This window comes from Phoxinus phoxinus (genome assembly GCF_949152265.1).
Source record: "Phoxinus phoxinus genome assembly, chromosome: 25".
NCBI lineage: Eukaryota > Metazoa > Chordata > Actinopteri > Cypriniformes > Leuciscidae > Phoxinus > Phoxinus phoxinus.
This window is the reverse complement of record NC_136900.1, coordinates 13051437-13075489: the sequence shown is the minus strand read 5'-3', so window position 1 is coordinate 13075489 and position 24053 is coordinate 13051437. Positions and strand designations below refer to the sequence as shown.

Here is a 24053-nt window from a genome sequence, read left to right as displayed (position 1 = left end):
ATCTCATCTTATGCTTTTCACTAGCAATTAATCGCTTTGACGCGTACACTAAATAATTTCTGCTCCTCTGAGCTTGATTTTCATGCAAGAGGTAGAAAGTTATCTGAAATTCGGCACGTCGCCCTCCTGTGAGCACATAAGGCCTTTGCAGTTCATTGGCAGCAGCTGATATACAAATCATTGATATGAAATCAGTCACCATAAGCTGTGGAAGTGGATAAAAATCACATTTAAAATGTACAATTTGAGGCATTCTGCGAGCACAACAAATCTACTCAAAACAGATATGGAAAACAGGGAACGAAATGTAATGTTTACCGGTCCTTTCATTTTAAAAACAACAATTACTATTGTATCGATGGATGCTGTTATGCCATTACTGTCTCTTAATGGTTTGAATAAACACTACCACTATTAACAACTACAAATATCAGAATTATATCTGCATGTGTATGAAGCCACGTCAACCCATATAATCCTTTTTACTTAATCACGCGGCACTCTGGAGTATGCTTTATTTATTTTCAGTCAAATGCTTTACTAAAATGACCACGAAACTATATAACTGGTCATTGCCCTGATTTGTGCAAAATTTCTAAGATTCCTGTGGATAGAAGTTTACAGCATTTCACTAATATTCCGCCAAAATAAAAACTCACAGATTTGCAATTTTGAAAGTGAAGACGTAAATATTAGTACTGTAGCTTGCAGTGTAAAATACAATTATTAGAATTATAACAATTTTTTTACAGAACTCTAATTTACAACAGTAATATATTTATATCTTAATTTTTAAAGAAATAATAATATAACAACAATAATACAAATAATAAGCCCTATACACATGCAGCCCTATAATTTTTTAAATAAAAACACTAACCAAAAAAAGATTAAATATTTTATCTGTTTACTTGTATGTCATGTAACCTTAATCCCAGGAGGTACTTTAAGTACATATTTTACATACAGCCTATATTTGATATATATACTGTAATATTTTACGTCTAAGGGGTTCGGCTGACAAACCAGTTTGAGAACTCCTGGTCTAGTACAACAAACAAAAAAGTGCAACTTTAAATAAATAAAAATGCGGGAAAAAAAAACTAACTGAGCATGCAGTTTGCCTTGGAAAATAGAACACACTAGTTCAAAATAGCGCTTGCAATGATACCGCCATGCAGTCTGCAAATTGCAGCTAAAGTTTCAAGCATTGCGCTCCATCACGCATGTTAACGCAAATGTTTCGAATTTGCCTTGGGGGGAGGGGGAGGGGGGGCATGTTTACATTAAACCACAGGCTATACTTTTCATGGTCCTGCGATACCATGTAATTAATCTTTCCCACTCAGCACATGAAAAGTGTCCTGCATGTGTGGGCAGTCGTCACCAGCGCGCTTGCTTGCATCTGTAGGCCGTTGCTATGCTTAGAATCAGAGACAATCCAGATGCATGCGTTCAGAAACAATGTGTGTTTACCTGCAACGTGCTGAGGAGAACCTCGAGTCCGCTGGAGCTCGGCGATGCCATGGTGGGTCTCGATCGGGCTGAAGAACGGAACGAGGAAGGAGAAATGAAAGAGAGGTTAGAGTGACACAGAGGCAGCACCCTCTCCCTCTGTGCTTAAACAAGACAGACGGGTACAGTTAAAGCCGAGAGGGGTTCAGCTTGTCGCCTGAAACTCTATCTCCCTCAGATAAACCCGCGGGCTGCTCCAGTTGTGCACGGACATTGAGATGAGGCTCCTATTAAAAGGGCCTGACGAGACACAGGGATTAAACCAAGCCGAGCATTTCACAGTAGAGAGGACACGGGCTGGAGGGATATCAAGAGGCTGAGGAATCTTCTCCGAGTGTGTGTATGTGTGCGATTAGGAAGAGAGGCGAGCGAGTGTGTGTGTGTACATGCGTGACAGAGCTAACAGAGGCAGGCTGTGTTTAAACATGGACTGGCACTAGCATTAAAAAGATGATCTATCCCTGAAATGAATCTCGGCTGAGTAAATGAACGTGATTAGTATTGAACACACATTCACAGCTGTGTTTTTGCTGCCATAAAGGGGCATCTGATGCCGGGAAGAACAATTAAATAGGCAACATTTGTGTTACCAAACTCAAAGGCCTATAGCAGTTTTACCAATTAAGGCAATTTCCAATCATGAAATTACAGGGAACCACTGCATTTTAATCAAGAGACGCTACAAACATTTAGCATGAATGAGCAGGGGTTTTTTCTTTATTGAATATAGGTTCTATCATTTCAGGATTAAAAGCAAAATGCATGATCTGACTTTGTGGCTTTGTGAAATTATGCTACATTAAAAATACCTGTACAAAACCAAAACACCGGACGGACTGAATAAAAATGCAAATCCACTCTCTGTCAGTAGGTGGTGCTTATGGAACAGCAGGAATATATAGCGGACTTTGTCTAATATTTGGCATTACAAAAATGGCATCTGAAGACAGTCAGTTCAGTTCCCTTCAGAAATACATTCATATAAACCCCCACCCCCCAGTTCAATCATTTTTTTTCTTTTATTATTTAGAGTGAACAGTGCGCTTGCTGCTCCTAGTACAGTAAGCTACTATTTTTCTCATCTGTGCTCTCCTCTTTGTGTCCGTCTTAGGCTTGTCCTGTTGCCAAATTCTTTCTGACCCCTGCCAGATTATTACCCCCTAGATGTGTTGAAGATTAAGTGATGGGGTGGGGTTAGGATTAGGCAATCAGGTAGTTTGACTTGGCGGGGAATCGAAATTCGGCACAACACCGTTCCAATTCATGGCCAGTCGACTGGTGCATCTCTAAAAATCATTCTAAATTTAAAAGAATAGCAGAGTCCACACTATATCAATATCATTGGAGTTATTTTCACATCAATTTGGTTTTTCCAGCTGATAAACAATAAAAACATTGACAGCCAATCAGAATCCATCCTGCTTTAAAGAGCTTGAGCATTTAAACCAGCAGACAAAACTGCAACGCATGCTTAATAAACAGAACGGTATTGTGCGTTGGTGTGAATTAAAATAGCTATTGTTATCTTTATAGTTATCGTTCTTGGTGTGATCGGGCCTTTATATCTCAAGGGGTTATCATCAACAATACATTTCAAATTAAATTCATTTAATTCATTAAATTCTTGTTTCGACTAAAAGTTACATTAGGCATACAATTTTATCCAAAGTGACTTATGAATAGGGATGTACAGATAGATAGATAGATAGATAGATAGATAGATAGATAGATAGATAGATAGATAGATAGATAGATAGATAGATAGATAGATAGATTTCTTTGAAAACCATAGGAAGCAAACCTAAGAAATCTAGTATGCTGGGCTATGAAAGAGCAAATAAATTGTGTTGTAAGGGCTGCACATACATACAGTCCAACTAAAACAGAATACTGAGAGAAAATCAATACTGCAGTTTGCTTCGATATATACAGTAGGTTCTTCAGGTCATAACGTTTCTCTATAGACATTCCCAGAGCTCATAGTATTACAGTTCGTTGCTTGTGTTCGAGTTACAGATGTTACAGCAATAACTTACGCAGTGCCCCATCATCAACAGATGACGAAGTGCTCTTTAACATTTCATAAATACACAAACAAGCATACACACACAATACACATTACAACTAGCTGTTTAATTTATCTAGAGTAGACGATGTATGTGCACACAAAAAACAATAGAGATAGCAATTGTGCTCTATCATGGAAGCCGAATATTATATGTAAACTGCAAAAGGACTAGGCTACTTTGAACGCGAAAAGATCATTGGTTCTTGTGCTTAACGTCTCTAAACACTAATTCACTCAGGTGCATGAAGTGTACCCAGATAGCACACGCACGTCGCGCAGACATCTGTGTGACGTCGTCGTTTTCATCTGGAAGACGTTTATATTAGGGCGTGTGCTCATATGCTTTACGTCGCCGAGACGTCCTTGCCAGCTGTTAGAACGACGTCTAGGCTATGTAAATAAGACGTAAATAATTTAGAACGTCGGCAATCCGCTCTTTTAAAGATGTTCATCAGATGTTCATACATCTCCAAGACATCTGATTTATGTAGACCAGACATCGTTTAAAATAAATAATTCCTTCCATTAACAAAATTCCCATAAAACGCAGCCGCTACAAATGGTCACGCGCTGTACGAGAACAAACACAACTTCAGCAGGCGTGTACCACGTTAAACACTGCAAACAAAACAATGTTTCCTAGCAACGGCAAACCGCGCTAAAATCTAATGAGAAAACATAGCACTTACAATCTGCTGTCCTCTTCTGTTACTCGACTGCTTCTTCTAAAAAGTACTTGCAAACACGGTAAATATGTACTTTTACCTGGCTTTGGACAATACTCTTCCTGCGTGAGTCTACATTAAACCATGTGCTGCTGATGCCGCGTGGAGAAGACGTGCTGACGAGTTGTGAGGAAAAATTAGCTTGAGGTATGTATAAAACAAATATATTTTAATACTATTTGTGTGACGTTTGTGGTCGGTTATATCTTTAAAATTACGTTATGTTGATTGGGTTAGATATATCATATATGATAATCACCTGTTAGTTATAGCAAGTTGTTTTGTGCACGTGAAGTAACCATGCACGCTTTCCTGAACCTAGAATAAAACACGCATTTGCTGTCGTTTTTAGAAATACATTTATTACTAATAGACAACATATTTACAATTAATCATATTCATTACCACTTTTAATTAATTATAAAAGGCCACATTAACAGAACGCCATATTAACATATAAGGATATTCAAATAAAACAATACACTCTAATACACATATGAACAACATAAATTACACTCTCCCTGGGGCCAAGCGTAGGAAATCTTTGATGTATTTCTCTGCCTCTGCTTCCGTTGGAGACAACAGGACGGGATTCCTCATGGCTGAAGCTGCATAAAATAATAATAATAAACTTTAATTTTTTTATCCGAATAAATTGGTCAAATATATCAAACATGCAGAGAGTTCAGATGCGTCAATCTCTTCCTGAGTGGGTCAACGTAAAACTGCAGTTGCTGACGCGTGGAGAATGTGTCCTGACGAGTTGTGAGGAAAGATTGACATTTATTTTATATACTAATTGCGTTTGTGATCGGTTATGTAAAAACTTTGAAATTACATTATGTTGATTGAAATCACCTGTTAGGTAACTATAGTGAGCACGTTGTTTCGTGTACGTTTCTGTGGTTGGCCAAGACTTATTTAACTGAACGTTTAAACCTCATTTAAGTTCTTAACAAGCTATTATATTTGCTAACTATATTTGCAAACGGAACGTTGCTGTTGGTATTACCACATGTTTGATTATTACCTCATATGAACATGTTAACAAGTACTTGTAACCTACCTCTACCTGACTAACTTCCCGCCATCAAATCTAATGCATATCTGTACAACATTTGAACTTGCCTATTAAGAGTGAGCCGGTGTTCGATGACTTTATCCCCCGCTTGTCTCCTCTCCCGCACCAGTTCAGTTCCCGGGCGACGTTCGTGGTGAAGACCTTGAAGCAGATTCTCCACACGGTCTTCTTCATTGTTGGCCCGCCACTGATGGATAATCTGCTCACCTTCAACAGGTACATTTTAAGTAATATTTTAGCATATAGAGGTCCTCTTCTGTACTTTTATTTGTATCCGTCAAAATTTTGGAATAATTATTATTTTGTAATGTTTTTGAAAGTCTGTTCATTGACTTGATTCAAATTTTCTATTTTGAAAAGCAATTCCTGCTTTGCAAAGCTGAATTTTCAGCAGCACTTGATCCTTCAGAAATCATTATAATATGCTGATTTGCTGCTCAATAAACCTTTCTGATTATTATCAATGTTGAAAACAGTTGTGCTGATTCATAGTTTTGTGGAAACTGTGATAAACTACCATTCAAAAGTTTAGGGTAAGTAACCATTTTAATCAGCAATGTTAAATGACAAACACATTTCATTACGTTTATTTCAAATACATTTTGTTCATTTGAACTTTCATTTGAATTTTCTGTTCATTAAATAATGAACTGTTCATCAAATAATCCTAAAAACAGGATAACTGTTTCCTCAAAAATATGAAGCAGCAAAAACTATTTTAACATTGATAATAATAAGAACCATTATCAATAATTGAGCACCAATAATAATGGCTATTAACCAATGAGAAAAACAGAATATTAGAATATAATGTAACACTGGACTAATGATGCTGAAAATGTAGTTTTTTGACAATATATTAAAATGGAAAGGTTTAATCATATTTAACTGTTACTGTTTTCACTGTATTTCTGATCAAATAAATTGCAGCCTTGCTGAGCAGAAGAACGAGCACAACTCGTTTTTTTTAGTTTTTTTTTTACAAAATCTTGATAATTTCAGACTTTTGACAAGCGTGTAAACATGCACAGTACATTTCATTAGTAGTTGTAGGTTGAAAATTCAGTTGATTCTTACCATTCTCTGCATAAACCCCCTGTCAACTAAACTTTGTTCCAGCCGGTCTAGGTCTTCAATAGATGCGATTGGAAAGACGTCATCCTCTTCGTCATTCTGCATCTGCGGTAGAATGCGCCTGTTTCCCACTAGAGACTGGACAAGTGAAGTCAGGTGGTTGATCTTCATGTCCATTTTTTCTAGTGTTTCCAGAATTGCCCTAGCTGCAATACAGAAGATCATTTAAATCGATAAATGACTTACGTGGTACAATACTCAAGACTGGATTTTGGTAAACACTTAAATGCTGCTGATGATTTTCATAACAGCATAAAACAATATATATAAAAATATAATTTGTAGGAAACATACTCTCCTCTCTTCCTTGGTGGTTCCCTGAAGGTCTCAGGACAGAAAAGGTTTGCACTATTGTTTGAACAGATAATGTAATTATATGTATTTGTGTGTGTGTGTGTATATATATTAGATTGTCTTTAAATGTTGTGAATGTGTTTGATTTCCTCATGTCTAATTAATGCTCTTTTACCTGTGTTCGGTGGATCAACACTCCAGCCGGCACCATGATGATCTGCCTGAGAGACGCCCACTTGAGCTGAGGAAGGTGGAGTAGGTAAGATTCGCTTGTTACCAACACAAGTTAACACACACTAAAATATAAAACCGAAAACCATAAAACTGATTTTTGTTCACTTCTTATAAGAACAGTATGGTTAATTTATTCATTATTACACAGGCATTACCAACAATCTCCAATCAGTACATCAGTGCTCTTTTGAGTACAGTTCTAATATTTCCAAATTTGAGTGTGACTATTCCTGGCACCCCCTGCAGCTGAGTCTGCTGCAGAAGTCACTTGATTCGGTCAAATCCATTTGAAAAAAGTATAATCTTTATACTTTTGCCTGGCTCCTCACTGCTGACTGCGCACGCACCTCCCAAAATCGTTTCTACTTGACATACTCTCTATTGTACAAATCTTTGAAATGACAGGGGGTGACTAGGAGTAGTTGCTCTCCAAAATAGGGATACATTGATATGAAAATTTTGTCCGAAACCGATAACCATTAATTCTTTATATCTGAAAGCCGATAACGATATATTGGACGATAAATATAAATCCAAAATTTGATATACTTAGAGAGCCTAATTACAAAAAAAAAATGCTCTTCATTAAAAGCTTTGTCCCAAACACAACATAAATCAAACATATACAGTACAGAAGCTTAGTTTGAACCAGTGTAAGATTCCTTCAAATTAATTTTACACTCATATGGCCAACAAAAAATTTACAACACTTCAGAAATCCAATCAGTTATCCAGATACAGTGGCCACTTAATGTGAACAAATGTAAATGTGCCATATGATCCAATCTGCGTGATCGGATCACTGTGAAAGCATGTTAATGCCAAGTGTAAACGCAGCCTGTGTCAGTTATTTGTTGTTTTTATTTATTTTTCATTATTTCTTACTCTGTGATCTTCCTTGGTGGTCACAATCACCTGAGGGTCTCAGGACAGAGAATGTGTGCTCTATGGAGTGGAAAAGATCATGAACAGGTTTAGATTTTGTGCTGTGAATAAGATTTTTTCTCCCTTTTCTATTGTAATTAATGCTCTTTTACCTGTGTTCGGTGGATCAACACCCCAGCCGGCTCCATGATGCTCTGCCTGAGAGACGCCCACTTGAGCTGAGGAAGGTGGAGTAGGTAAGATTAGCTTGTTTCCAACATAAGTTAACACAACCTAAAATGTGTAAATGTGTAGTTAATTTAAATATCAGAAAATAATAAAACACTGGAGTTGGACAATGATGGAGAGATTCAAAAAGAAGTGACATGTAAAGCAACAGGACTTTTCTGAATGGTCAGTTGATGAGTTTATGTTGCCGATGTGGAGTTAACTATCTTCAATTAGCATATTCTGTCATGATAATCTATAAATCGGTTGTGTGGGAACTGTTGTGAGATGCCTACAGAGTGACATGCTATTGCATTTGTGTTACGTACTGTATTGCATGTGAAAAGACGAATGCGACAGCTTGAGCAGACTCACAAATGTGCTCGACTACAACAACTCTTCCTATTCTCAACATGGACTGTGTGTTCCCGGGGTCAGGGTTTATGTCATTTTTAGGGTTAGTAATGTCACTAACCCAGGAGGGAGCTTGTGTAGTCCCTACCAGCCGTTTTTTACAAGCCTGTCTTGTTTCCTCCTACTTATTGTAATAAATGCTTTTACCTTGTGTGTTCGGTGGATCAACACCCCAGCCGGCTCAATGATGCTCTGCCTGAGAGATGCCCACTGGAGCTGAGGAAGGTAGAGTAGGTAAGATTCACTTGTTAAATTTGTAAAATAACACACTAAGGCCTGCTTCACACTCAGCGGGACACATTCATTTCAGCATCTATCTTAACAAGGGTGGATTATGTTGAGTCGTCCCAGTGCCTTAAATCTGGCTACATTTGTCCAAAAATCATTTTGCAGTTATTTTAAAGTGCATTTCAATTGCAATCTGAACTGTGATCTGTTAACTGACTCTATTTGGGTAAGGGGTGTCAAATTGTAAAATTTACTTAAGTGAATTTATGTGCAGTAATCTTACTCCGTGTTCTTCCTTGGTTGTCCCCTGATGTTCTCAGGACAGAAATTGTGTGCTCTATGGATTGAACAAAAATATGATGTTATTTAGTTTTATATTGCATTTAAATTCTGTGAATGTGTTTCTGATTTACTCATCGCTGATTATGCTCTTGTACCTTGTGTGTTCGGTGGATCAACACTCCAGCCGTCTCCGTAATGCTCTGCCTCAGACACACACACTGGAGCTGAGAAAGGTGGAATGGGTAGGCTGCACTTGTAACATGTGTAATTGTGACAGGGCATTACCCCATAACTTAAAAACTTCAAAAAAGCATTTTCATTTGAGCATACCCAACAGCCAGATACAACTACCGGTAATAATGTACCTTGAAAGCTGGAGAGACTCTCACACCAGGTCTGCTGTTGCTCTTCCGTTTCCCTTTGTTGCTGATTGACAAATACTGTTGACAGTTTATTTGGTCATTAGCAATGTTCATTTTGATATATTTGTGCAGCTGCATGTTTCAACAATTACATAGTTCCAAGGAACAGGATGAAGAACCGCTGACATAGTTGTATCTTTGAGTAATCATTGTAGATTTGGATAAAAAATTTAAATAAGATAAAAGAGAAACTTAAGACTTACAGTTGCTTAAATGGTTTACAGCTTTGCTCTGGAAAACCTCAGTTTGCACAACAGGACCTAATAATAAGGACATTTCGTTTATTTTAATCTGGCTGTTATGCACTTTTAATCTTACTTATTTCATCAATCATCAAATCAACCAAATTTCAGAAAATAAAAAAATAGTATAATATTGAATGTCATGGATGAATTTTTTTGGAACTGTCACCATTGACACATGCAGCAAAGATCACTGAAGTCAACAGATTTTTACTAATAGACTACCAATCTCTCTGTAAAAATAAAATAACGATGCTGCTATCTTTCTAAACGCCCTGTGTTTTGGCTCCAAATATCAGGTCAAAATCGTAATTTTAACCCCCCTACCCCCACACACCCTCTGCAGAATCGTATATATATATATATTTTTTTTTACCTTTGGTTGAGTCGACATGGAAAGTGTATTGTTATTCATAGCATTCATTTCATTAACATTAAAAAAATGTAAGTTATTTTCTATTACCTTTTTTTTTGGTGCGTTTAGGAAGTGCTGGAGGTTTAGGTGCTGGAGGAACACTTTCTTTGCCTGCAGTTTTTTTTTTTTTAAGGGGTGGTGGTTCTGGTGCCTCATCATCTGATGAGTAGATGAGATCAGAGCATGTTTTCTTTCTAGAGAAACAAAGAAAAAGTACAATTGGATGCTCTTCACTGTATAAAGTCAAAGCTACGTAAATATGCTGAATGGTCAGAAAGCTCAGAGATTTCCTCAAAAATACCTTAATTATTGGATTTCCATGTGTTAAACCATTTATTTTGTCTTGTTACTTACTTGGGAATCCTTTTTCTGGCAATTTCAGGTTCTGAATTTATGTCAGATGTGTAGCTGGCTGCCTTCCAATTTTTGGCCACATTTTGAAAAGATGCTGACAAATGAAATACAGTTTTGGAGCTTTTACATGTTGTTTATTAGAGCTATGTGAGATCACATTGTACAGTATAGAACAAAAAATGAAATGAAATACAGGTATGCTGGGCAAGATCATGTTTAATTTACAGTATAATTTGCTCTTACCTGACTCATGCAGGATTCTGGTTCTGTGACGGGTCCACCCTTTCTCTGGCTGTGGTTCCTCCATGGTTCTGACGCTCTTCAACACCCTGTCAAGGTCTTTGTATGGAGGCCACCAGGAGTAGCCGTCTGCGTACCATGACTTGGCAATTGGTCCAGTTGTACCTTCTCCCTCAAACTCCACTATTAGGTACATTTTTTTTTTTTTTTTTTTTTTTTAAGCCTGAAACCCATATTATTTAATTACTCTGATAAAATTTTCAACTATGTAATCCAAATGCATAAACTATGTAACAAAAATCACTGATAAATAATTAATTTGAATGTAAAAGAGGAATTGCAACAAAATGATGTTGATATGGGACAAGAAAAATTTTGTTCTCTATTTCCTCAAACTTGCAGAACTCAACGGTTGTTGAGAGGTCACCAACTAAATGGATGCCGAGTGTAGAGGATGGTAGAGGATAGTCAAAGAAAGATTCCTGGTTGTTGAAGGTGCTGTAAGCAACATAAACTTCATCCTTGAATGAAATAATGTTCTGGAGCTTAGAAGCTTTGCCGCCGATGTAGACGTGACTGTTTGCCTGGTCTAGTTTAAGAGTATAAGGGCTTGTCCTCAACTCTTTATATTGAGTCGCCTCATGAAAGGATGCAGGGAGAGGACCGTTCGCATGCTGTTTTTTGAGCAGATGTGGCCTGGTTTTCTGAGGTGTTTTGCAGCTTCTTTGCATCTCTGAGAATCTTTTTATTATTTGACTCAGAGGGCATGTTGGTTTCCTCAGAAGTCTTTTGAGTTTGTTCAGGTGATTCTCATACTTGAAAGCACTGAAGTTGTCAAGAATGCCATGCTTTTTTGCATCATCTGCAAGATGTACGAGGGAGTGTGCATTATACGACAAGAACTGTGGACCGTACAGTTGCCCAAAGTGAGTGACAAAAAGAACTAGCATTTCATTTGCATAATCACAGTAATCTTCAATGAAACTGTTGTTGCACAGGATGAAAATTCCCACAAAAAGCAGCATGAAGTTTTTGTACACCTCTGTGGTGAGGAGATCCTTCATCATGACAGGTCCCGTATACAGTAAAAACTGCCTGAACTCTGTTGCCTTCCACCTATCAATTTCCTTCAGTGCCCTTGGTTTCCGTGCAAACTCCATGGGGACATATCTGCGCGCATTCACCAACCTTTCTGTTAATGTGTTTATTTGAAAACCCGACAGCCTACAAGTGAGAGGACCCAACTTCAGCCACAAGTGGAGAAGCCGTCTCATGACTCCGAGGCACACGAGGTGCATGTAGTCGAGGGGAAAGCCAGAGACCATATCCAGGGACGTTTCTTCAAGGGGTGAGAGACCACGGTGATGATCAGAATCGGTCTTGTTTCTGAAGCTCTCATTGGTTCTTCGAGGCAAGTCACTTCTTGGAAATGTCATCCTGTTTTCCAGGTACACGCCATCCTCTGTGCATTTTTCACATCCATGATAGCCCGTGTGCCCTTTAACATTTTTCAGGAATGCACGAGCAGGTGCGTCGCAAACCATTGATGACAGTTGTAAAGTTAACTTCACTCCTTCAAAGTCGAATCCATTGGCCAATTCATTTACTTCAGCGATGAAGTCTTCAAGATACTCAGTTAGGGAGGTAGGTTTACATGTGCCACAAAATAAGCCTATTGTCACTGGTTCCTCTTGTCTGATATTTTGCAGTGTTCCTAGAATGGGCCAGAACTGTGTTGCTGAGCTCTTGAAGAGGGGCAAACCATCAATGCTGACCTGAAGTTGCAGCGTGTGAGTGTTGCTCAGAAGCTCTCTGTTCTGATGTAGCACCTCTGTAATGGATTTCAGCAATCCGAAATGGTAATATTGACCACCAGCCTTGACTTGTATTTCAGGGTTGAAACGCATTGTTCCCAGCAATGTCCTGGAGTCTTTTGGCAGATTTAAACTGTGCTGACGCAGTATGTCTAGCAACGAATTCAATGCAACGTGTGTGATTTTTTGTTCAGTTGCCCAAGTTGCCAAATCGTCTTCCAAGGAAGTTGGATCAGATTCGGACTCAGTGTCTGATTCACTGTCGTCAAGAACACTTGCCATATTGACACCTTCATTCTCATCAATATGAGAGAGACAGTCCATAAATGTGTCTTCGTCAATTTGACATTGACCGGTATTGTCACTGTGCAAGCAGCCCAACTCATTTCCCCAAGTTGTTGTTTGTATTGTCTGCAGTTGTTGATCCACCTTGTCCTTTGCTCTTCTTCTCAGTGTCCAATAGGATGGTTCATTGCAAGCCATAGTTTTAAGACCTTAACAGAAACAAATCCTTTTTTTGTTGTTTGGCCTGCCAAGACTACTAAACTGCATCAACACAATTTATGTAAATACATGCACTTCAAAACATCAGTTGCACTCAAAGGAGGAAAACTTCGGATGCAAAAGCCATCCGAAATTCCATCTGAATATTTTCTGAAGGTGAGTTTTTTTAGGAGGCTCCTATGTTTTTAATGGATATGAACAGGAGGACCTATACCTTTCTATTAAAGTGAAATTACTGAATTTTTTTATTTTATTTTTTATTGGTGAAACGGCCCTTACAGGTTTTTGCATAAAGTCTGCACAAGTTTAAGACTGGTAAGAACAAAATGTATATAGTTTTTGAAATAAGTCTCTTATGTTTAGACAGGGTACATATATATATATATATATATATATTTTTTTTTATCAAAATAAACACAATTGTATTTTTTTTACAAAATCATCTAATGTAAATATCTACAAAAATTGTTTATTCCTGGAGTTATGGTGATAATCCTTTGATAATAAGAAATGTTACTTGGGCATTAAATAATATTAGAATGATTTCCAAAAGAATGTCCCAGGAATAAATAGCATTTTAAAATAAAAAAAGTTTATTAATTCGTTATACAATTTTGCCGTTTTACTGCATTTCTTTTAATTAAATAAATTGAGTCTTTAGTTAGTTTATATTGTGGAGTATATGACAAACAAATGTTTTTGTTATAGCAAGATATTTTCTTCTTGCTGTCTAAATGCATTTATGTATTTTATATTCTAGTATTGAATAGCGCTTAGTCTCGCGAGAAGTGAATTCCGATTCTCTGTTGCAGGGCGATTGGCTGTTCGCTGCTGATGTCACTTTCATATGCGCGCGCGCGCCTCCGTCATTCGGTCAGGAGAGGAGTCGATGGAGGACGTTGATGAGTGTCATCTTCATGATGAAGGTAACTTAATCGTGTTTAACACGACTTGTTAATCATGCATTTTAACAAATAGTGTGTTTTGCATGAGTTTAGTCAAAAAAAGTAAGTTTTGCATCATGTTTAGTGCTTGTGTAACTTAATCCGGGCCGCTCTCCCCCTCGTGCACACATCGTCTTTCTCTATGGCTCTGCATTGGGCCAATGGCGCTTTTCCACTGCATGGTACGGTAACGTTACGGCACACGATTAACACAGTTAATTCGGAGGAGTGAAGGAAAGCGAGTAACGTTAAGCGATTTAGGACAGCCGTTGAGTGTACAAAATGGGAGTGATTTTACACTCGATAACGTCCACTTAAGGTTTCGGAAACCAGTGTTAAGTAGAACAGCGCTTCACATTTGTACGTTAACTTTTATAATCTCTTTACAATCTTGCTCCTGTTGTGCCTTTGTCCTGAAGAAATCAGCTCAAACCCCAATTAAACACCTGAACCAGCTAATCAAGCTTTTATTAGGTGTGTTGAGCTCAAGTTGGAGCTAAACTATAGGGAAAAGTGGCCTTCTAGGACAAAGTTTGCACGCCCCGGTCTAAACCAATCAGAGCAGCTTTTTTTTCCCGCTCCGTGTTGTCGTCACTCACAGCTGTTTTGTGAGGAAAGGAAAAACGCACCCTAATCTTTGCCGGTATTTTTTTACTACGTTGTTTGTATTTGTGGTTTAATGTGTCTTTGTGTTATATTATGTATAATAATTCTTTATAATAAACTTCAAGATGTCAAAAGGCTGCTTAATTCATACTTACCAACAACTTGACGAACTGAAGACAAACAAACTTAAAGCCGGCAAATAATTAATTAATAAAACAACACTGGTAAAAACACATACAACGAATGAACTGATACAAAATATATACAGTTAATTGGTAATTACAGGATGTTAATGTTGGATTATTGATCAAAATGTCGAGTGTACAGTAGGCTGAGGAAATAATAACGGTCATCTGATGCAAATTATAACGTCATCGTGTATATATAGTATAAGGTCACGTGACATTCATTCATTTTATTTTATTTTTTCTGAGCTAGATACGGGGAATCCAATGTCCTCATGATCAGAGCGTTTATTCATTTTGCTACATTTTAATAGAGAATTAAAATAAATTGTTTTATTTTTGTCCTTGCTTGTATGACAATTCACCATGACATCACAACAGTAACAGACGTTCTTCCGGGTGGCAAAAGCCAAAGCGTTCCTATGGCAACGCAAGTAAATTGATTGGAAGGCACCCACCTTCAGCAGTGAAAAAAAAAAGTAATTCAATATTATGCGTTTTTTATCACAATAACTGCATTTAATGATACAAGTAAAACATATTATAAATATGTAATATAGTAGGCCTACACATAATTAGCAAAATACTCAGATAGCTCTTTTTTCTAGCCAAAATAACGTGATATATTATTGTCATTAAATGGCTTTCCTGAGGTAAATGTTATGTGACATAATTGTTCTCCAGCTGTTATATTGACCTCTTTGCGTGGTTGAAAAACACTGATTGGTCAATATTATGTATGAGGAATATACATTTCGGTAAGTTGAGCGAGAAAATGGATGTTAGAGCGTGTGAAATGTGACAATGCGTGAGAGTTGGCAGCCCTCTTTTATTTCAGGCAGTGACTGGCAATGAGTCTGATCTTCAAAAGAGACAAATTTACTAATATTAGTCTCGAATTTCCCCGGCTGAAGAAAAAAAAATGCTCTGCTATGATTGTGTATGTGTCGTTATCTTTTAGTTTTGAGTGACGTAAAATCCCTTTCAATGTTTATAAAAATATATTTATGAGTTGGTTCTTTAACTCTTGCTTTTGCTTTATATTTTTAGGTCACGGCAACCACAGGTAAATCCATGCATGGCTCTTCACTACACATTAATAATTAAAAGTTTTTCTATCCACCTTTTTCCTGGCTAGTCTACTGTGTTAAGAATCATGGGTGACGCTTCCAGTTTTGGGAACTGCCATTCAAAAAAGACAGAAATCATCCTTTTTGAGGAAGTAGATAAAAAAATGCTGTAAAGAAAGGGTTTGTAGTTAGTTACTTTCCACCGCTGTTAAAATATTATGAAAAAATTAAGTTCCTAAATTTAATTTATGGAAGCAATAAGCCATGGAAGGTCATGTACTAGTGACTTAACCTTTTGTTTTAATACTGATTATTTACAGTGTATTTTGTTCTGCTTACCTGACTCGCACAGAACTCCTGTCCTGATTGGCTGTGGTGCCTCCATCAGCGACTGGTCTTTGTATGGAACGTGAGAGGCCATCATTTTGCTATAGATCTTGTCTCTTCTCCCACAAACTCCACTATCAGGTACTTAATTTTTTTGCTGCAGTAACGTTGATGTATTTAATATATAGATTTTCACAATTAACAATGTATCTTGCCGTTCAAAACGTTTCCAGAAGGATTAACTAGTGCTGTAGCTATCGATTATTTTAGTAATCAAGCATTCTACTGATTATTCCATCGATTAATCAAGTAATCCGATACAAATTGTGGTAATAAAAATAGATCCATTATCCAAGTGAACGACAGCCTTTAAAATGACTTAAAAAACATAGGTAACACTACATGAAATATGGTTCATTAGTTAACTACCTTAGTACAATACTTCTACAGCATTTATTAATCTTAGTTGATATTAATTTCAACGTACTAATACATTGTTAACAAATAGGCCTAAAACCTTTGTACTGTGTACTAACAAACAAAAAATGAAACTAACATTAACAAAGATTAATAAATAGTTACAAATAGGGGTGGGCGATATGGCAAAAATATCATATCACGATTTTTTTCAGGAATATCACGATTCTTTTTCATGTTGGTTTTACTATTTTGCAAGTGACTGAGCATTACAGCCAAACTAATGTCCCTATTTTAAAAACAGCCTTAGGTAACAAAATATAAAATAAAAAAGAATGGCAGACATTAAGGCCAAAGTGGCGAAGATAAAAATCTTTGTCATTATTTTCTTTATTAAATATTAAGAACAAAGATACACATATACAAATTAAATAAACAGTGCTTTATTTTTTAAGTTACAGTAGGTGCATTTAACAGCATTGAAGAAAGTAATTAAATGAACACGTATGCAAATAAAACAACATAGACTTCACTGTATAAATTATACATTGATTCTTATTATCATTTACTCTCTCAAGTTGTTTTAAACCGATTAAGTTTCTTTCTTCTGTTGAAAATAAGTTATTTGGAAGAATGTGGGTAACCAGACAGTTGATGTACTCCAGTGACTTCTATAGTATATTTATTTCCTATGGAAGTCAATGGGGACCAGCAACTGTCTGGTTAGCCACATTCTTTATATCCGGGTTCCGGGAGAAAAGTCAGTAAATTCGAGTAGAATCACAGGCTTCGCTTATCCCGTGCGAATGCGCCACACGAAATTCAGATGTCGGTGGGGTAATTTCTAAATCACACGAGGTCCATAGATAATACTAATCCCGTGCGAATAGGGCTTATGTAAACCTTGTGTGTATTTGCCAGTTTTAGCGCAATAAGACTCGGAAAGATAACTTAGTCCAGTAACCAGGCGCTGTTAGACAGGCTTTTAGTGCCTGTAAACTTCGGGTGTACGCGCTCAGTAACAGGGTTTTCGCGGGGTCCTAAAAAGTAAAAAATTCTGAACTTTACATTTAATGCCTTAAAACGTCTTAAAAACGGCCAGATTTTCATCCGAGGTCTTAAATTTTATTTAGTCAGGTCTAAAAAATAATTTACCCTCGTTCATTTCCAGAAACGCTGGCCCCAGAAAGTTATTACAAAGTAGCAAAAAAGTATCGAATCGTAGCCCACAAAAGTGGAGCTCAGTGGAAAGTTTGTAGTTCAGTCGGATGTCAATGGCAAAGAAAGTAAAACGAGGCATGTAGCTTATTATTAACGATAACTGACCGTAGAGAGAGAGAGAGCACTTCTGTTGAATGCTCTTGATTGCTGATCGTTCACTCAGCGCGTGTTATTTGGATTAGGGATGTTAACCGATGACCGTTTGACCGATGGTTGACCGTATCAACGTTAACCGATCAAAGTTTTCGGCAGTCGGTTAAAAAAAATACAATTTGATCTCTAAATTAGTCTATTATAGAGAGTGGACTAAACGCTACTACAGTTAGCATCTCATTTCAATATCTTTTTGTGTGAAGTGAACAAATCCCTCTCACTCAATCTTTCATAACTCGCCCGTTTGTACTTAATAAACCAATAAAAACATTCGGCGCGAGGTCACAGCGTTTGGGTTTGCGCGCTCACAAGGTTTGCAGAAAGTAAAGGCTATAGGCCAACACACTCGAGGTTAGAGCCAGGGCAGACGACAGGAGGAAGCGTGCAGAAAATAGTAGTGTGTGGGACCATTTCACCAAACAGAACGACACAGATGTAAGTTGCAACTTGTGTGATACAGTGCTTAAATATAAAAATACATTACAAATACATTTCAGTGGTAACAGATAAGGTGATGAAATAAAAAATAAAGCATAAAGCCAGGGACAGACTTACTGTAAGGCCGGTTATGAATGTAATTTGATACTTATGACTATTGTCAAAAATTTCGATAAATATCGATACTGAAATATCTGAACGGTACCAATACTAATTTCCCGAAGTATCGATACTAGCAGAGCGGTCACTTTCACTTCTCACCAAAGGCGCGTTGACAAACACCACACGTGAAGCACTCGTCTCATTCGCTCTGGTTAAATAGCAAAAGTGAATGGAATGGAAAGATGGCGAGGGCGGCGCCCCCGCGACCGGCTTTGGTTGATTGATAAAGAACACCGCGAGCGGGCATGTCGGAGAATAGCGCGGACACACGTAAAAACACACCGCGAGTGGGCATGTCGGAGAATAGTGCGGACACGCGCTTCACACTGCGAGCGGGCATGTCGGAGAATAGTGCGGACACGCGCTTCACACTGCGAGCGGGCATGTCGGAGAATAGTGCGGACACGCGCTTCACACTGCGAGCGGGGAGAATAGCACAGACACGCGCTACACACTGCGAGCGGGGAGAATAGCGCGGACACACACTTCACACTGCGAGCGGGGAGAATAGCGCGGACACACACTTCACACTGCGAGCGGGGAGAATAGCGCAGACACGCGCTTCACACTGCGAGCGGGTATGTCAGAGAATAGCGCAGACACACACTTCACACTGCGAGCGGGGAGAATAGCGCAGACACGCGCTTCACACTGCGAGCGGGTATGTCAGAGAATAGCGCAGACACACACTTCACACTGCGAGCGGGGAGAATAGCGCAGACACGCGCTTCACACTGCGAGCGGGCTGCGGGCACCCAAAAGATTGTTTGACTATCAATAATCCCTCACATCACTCATTTTTTTAAATTATTGTATAGGTGAAAACAGACTTAAGGAACAGGCTCCAGGGGTACCATTTAGCAAGCATAGGCTACGCTCAGCATCAGGGGTGTTTGTTGTTTGGACAGACCTTTCCCCACTGCTAAAAAAATCCTAAAGGAAACACTGTAACTCTTCTCATTTTAACTTTTCTGAAACATTAACCAAGATGGCCTAGTATTGTTGTTGAAATGAGTCTGTTGTCATTTTTTTTTTCACCGTAATTCTTAAAGTTAACATAATCTGACTGAGTAAATATTTTAACTGTGGTCAAATGTAAATTAACTTGTGCCTATTTAACTTTATTCAGAAAATTATTTAATTCTGCAATTTGCCTTCATTAGCGATTATCATCAATTTGATTACACATATATTAATTAAACTAAACAGCTAGACAATGGCATCTCTGAATTCAATAATGAAATGCCTTTAACTGAAAATTGAATGTTTAATCTTATTATTATACATTACTGACACTCTATCCTCCAATTTGATACTGTTAAAGTAGGCTATATTTTAATCTTTGATAACAGTAGGTTATACAAATACAACGGGTCATGTTAGCCCTGGTCCAATTAAAAAATATTAACAGATAGAACTCAGGACATTTTTGTTCATGTAAAATATACCTCATTGTCATGTTCTAGACTTGTTATATTTAGCTTTAAATAAAAAAAAATACCCCCTTAATATTGTGGCAGTTATTTTCTCTGTGGTATCGAATATCGATATTTTTCAAGGTATCGAAGTTAGAAATTCTAGTATCGTGACAACACTACTTATGACTGATCATGCACGCGTTTTCAGCGCGTTCAGTCTGTTCACAGCGGTGTTTAAAATGCTGCATTAACAGTCAGAGAACGTTTCTAGTCGTTAAGTGTGTGTCCCAGCATTACTCTGCTATCAGCGGCTCAAACATCCGTTACTAACTCTACAATGACCTTCTGGAATTAGCAATGGAACATGGGTTTAGATGCGCAAGGAATTAGTCCTACATACAAGAGCGTTTTAATGACAAAAACTTTACAAACGTCTTGAAATGCATCATCTGAACAATATTTCGAGGTGTGGTAACTGTAGTATAACGGCCACTCCGCTTCGCGTCGTGACCGCATTACCACCTTGGGTGTGCATTATTTTTCTAATAATTCAACCGCCTGAAGTCAATTATTCCTTACATTAGGTTAACACCTTGCCGTTTTATTTTTATTTATCAAATTATGTAAGTGTCAGGAAGAACAATAGGGATACTTTAGCTCACAGCTAAAGTTATTGCAGAGGCCAGACAGACTCACGGAGGCGATTGGCATCTTACAACTCGCACTTTATTCCCCAATCGAACTCGTGTAACTGTCTATCACACGTTCTACACAGCGGTACTTGATAAAGAAAATAAGATAAAAATCAGAATCAAACAGAAATAACCCGCGGACATGGGGTATCGAGGCGCATAGGCCTACAATACACAGACAGTTCAACAGGGAGCGCGCAGCTCTTAAAGGGGCCACACCTTATTTACACTCAGTGGACAGCTTAAAGGGGTCATGACATGGGTTTTTTTATTCTATTATGTTCCCTTAGGTGCAATTATAGTATTACTATAGTTTTTTTTACAAAAATTTTTTACAATGTAGTGATTTATGACCTTTTCCCACCCTGTTTCTCATCCTCTGATTCAAACTGTCTGTTTTGGGGGTGTTTCCCATTTAAGAGTTCAGTGTTAACGCCCACTGTTATGATTGGCTAACGTCAGTGCCTATGCATCAATTATTAACGCCCCCAGCCAGAATATTTGCGGATTCGGCGTATTTAAAGTAATTTAAAGTTTTAAATACATTACTTACAGTTTGCGTCGTCGTTGTTGAGCCCAGAATAGTCGGCACGGACTTATCTTTGAGCAACAGTTTTCTGGCAAAGCCAGCATCATTTTGGGATTTGTTCTCAAAACAGTCATCCTTCAAACGTAACATTATAGAACAAACGCTTAAACTAACACTGCCGTGACTGAGACGTCCGCAAAAAATAAAGTGCATCCATTTTTCCCTGACGACTCTATCTTTCGCATCGTATTCACAGATGTTGTTTGTCCACAGCCAGGAACAGCACATCTGTGGCATCGTAATATCTCTGTACACAGACCCACTCGCTGTCCGGCGACTGAACACTTGTGAGGCACGCGGGCGCGACAATGATACGAAATGAGCGTAGTTGTCTTGCGCTTTAAGCGTAGTTGTCTTGTGCTGGAGGCGGTCTATATGCAAACGCTGGTACGTCACTTCGTACCGTGACGTCACTTCTTACCATGGATCCAGAACGAGCTGTATTTAGAGCTTGATTAAATAAATGATTCGTTTTAATGGTACAAAGACCTCTTATATACCAAAAGATCAAGGCAAATTTGGTTTCTTTGTCAGCTTTCACAGCCATACTGGTAAATGAGCAAAACAAAATATATTTTTTTATTAAATACTGTGAGATTTAATCTGATTTCAATGCCACAGTTATGTAGTATCTATTGTTGACCGTGTTGTTCATGTCTCTACATTTAAAATGGTGTTGACGACCCAATATTGTTTGTGAGAAATACGTATATTTAAACCCACAGTAACTTTTACTTATGAAATGCTCTAACTTCTTTTTCTTTTCTCCACCAAAACAGCTTTAGGAGATGGTTCATCCTAAGATGCAGATCTACCTCTAGTCCACCTTCATTCCCACACCCACCTGGCCATCAATGTTTAATTAAATATGCAATAAAATATGTAGTCAATAACCAGTGTCTGCCATGCACAATCTGTTCCTTTTTCATTGCAAATGTTTTGGATTGTTCTATTAAAGCTCATTATAATCTTTGAGACCGGTATTAGGGTAGCTGCAACACTTCCTAGAGAAGGGAACTATCGTGTAGGTGTTCTGACAGAACTCGTCCAGCAGGTTGTGGGTCATACTACTCCAAGATCCTCCAATCGGCACCAAGTCATCAGTGAAAGCCAGAGTAGTTACTAAACCTTATTTGTGACTATATTCAGCAGTTACTAGATTAAATTGTGTCCTTCCTTTTATATATATATATATATATATTTATTATTTAAAGATGGTAAAAGTTGAATCAATTCTCTGGAAAGTAAATGGCATTAAATCTGTGAGGTAATATGAATCAAATTAACGTGTGTATTGTTTCCTCCTAGGGCTTCTTCCTCATACATACAAGTGTTTTCCTTACCATTGCCACTTGCCACCTTTGTCTTGCTCATTGAGAGTTTTATTTATATATTCTGATTTGTATCCAGTAAGAGGATAAAGTTGCACTTAAATCATTGAAAGCTTAATTAAAATAAATCCATGTTGTATTTATGCTTAGCTTTATTTTTTTTCAGTACAGAATAATAAAATAAAAATGTCCCTCGTAAATATGAATGTAGTAAAACAAAATGGATCAATGAAACTGCATTTACAATGCAAAATCACTTAAAGGTAAAACTACTGTTTTTTTCCCCCACATGTACTGGTAAGGGAAAAACGCAACAATGGTTTTAATGCTTGTCAAATTGTACGCTAATAAACTACGAACAATGAGCCATCAATGTATTTGATATAAAAAAAAAAATCCGTGTTTACATGCGAGTGGCACAATGCGAAGCCAAGTGATAATAGACCGCCGGCCGCGTCTGCTGATCTGCTCGATCCTACATGCAATTTCAAATGTTGAAGACTCATCGTATAGACATCATATAGAGGTAAGGAAGACGGCTCAGTAACTATTAAAAACGGTCGTTCGAACGCGATGTTTACCAGATGCTACGATCTTTCACAGACGTCTCCGCGATGTACGTGTGCTATCTGGGTATGATCATCCAAGAACAAAATTATGATGCTTTGAAAAAGCGAGCAAAGCCATTCTATTTCCCATAGCTCGTGATTGACGTCTTTTTGGCGAAGCTGAGGTAAAAAGAAGTGTTCGAGAGGACGGTGTGTGAAATCGATGCCAAGATAGGATAGTCCCTGACTGCTTTCAAACTCAAACAGAGAGAAATAGTCCTAACTAGACACCCATCACTTCATAGGCCTATATCATGAAAATAAATTCTGTCATTTACTCACCCTCGTGTCGTTCAAAACCTGTATAGTTTTCTTCTGTGGAACACAATGTCATTTTTTAATGTAAGTGGGCAGTTCCAAATGACAAAAAAGCACCAAAAAGGTATCATAAAAGAGGTCTATACAACTAGTGTGTATCTAATCTTCGGACGCCATACGATAGTTTTATGTGAACAACATACAGAAATTGACGTCATTATTTACGTCTAATTAAAGTTTATGAGAGAAAAGTAGCAATGCCGAACTTATAAATGAATCGTTCTTTAGAGTCGGACCTTTTGAACCGGATGAATCACTTCACACATCCGCTCCATAGACATCATGATCCGCTCTGTCTGAATGATTCGTTCGGGAGTTCAACTCAATGACTCAATCAATTGCCAGATTTAGCGAGTTTTAAAACTTAAACAATTATATTGCTAGAAAAGAGCTTTAATACAGCAAGTGATAATATGCTGTAATGGTGCTTTTGTGTCCTTGAAATGACCAGTAGCCTACACAGTTATTAAAAATGTATCTTTTTTGTGTTCAGCTACATGGGAGAAAGAAGGACAA

General features: G+C 37.8%; 2 protein-coding genes across 6 annotated transcripts in view; both read right to left on the bottom strand.

Moving 5' to 3' along the window:
- Window positions 1–24053, bottom strand: part of agbl1 (AGBL carboxypeptidase 1) — a 209881-nt gene that overhangs the window by 120342 nt on the left and 65486 nt on the right. For all 5 annotated transcript variants that reach the window (XM_079603533.1, XM_079603535.1, XM_079603536.1 and 2 more), the window contains one exon: window positions 1477–1544. In XM_079603533.1, coding sequence (XP_079459659.1) covers window positions 1477–1544 — 68 coding nt within the window. The remainder of the gene's footprint in view (window positions 1–1476; window positions 1545–24053) is intronic.
- Window positions 4742–10936, bottom strand: LOC306993710 (uncharacterized protein; the record flags this gene model as incomplete). The annotated part of the gene is made up of 12 exons (XM_079603712.1): window positions 4742–4916; window positions 5437–5596; window positions 6467–6669; window positions 6818–6871; window positions 6993–7058; window positions 7937–7996; window positions 8089–8154; window positions 9433–9507; window positions 9693–9749; window positions 10195–10340; window positions 10501–10594; window positions 10744–10936. The coding sequence occupies 12 exons, from the start codon at window positions 10934–10936 to the stop codon at window positions 4819–4821; spliced, it is 1272 nt and encodes a 423-aa protein (XP_079459838.1). The 3' UTR covers window positions 4742–4818.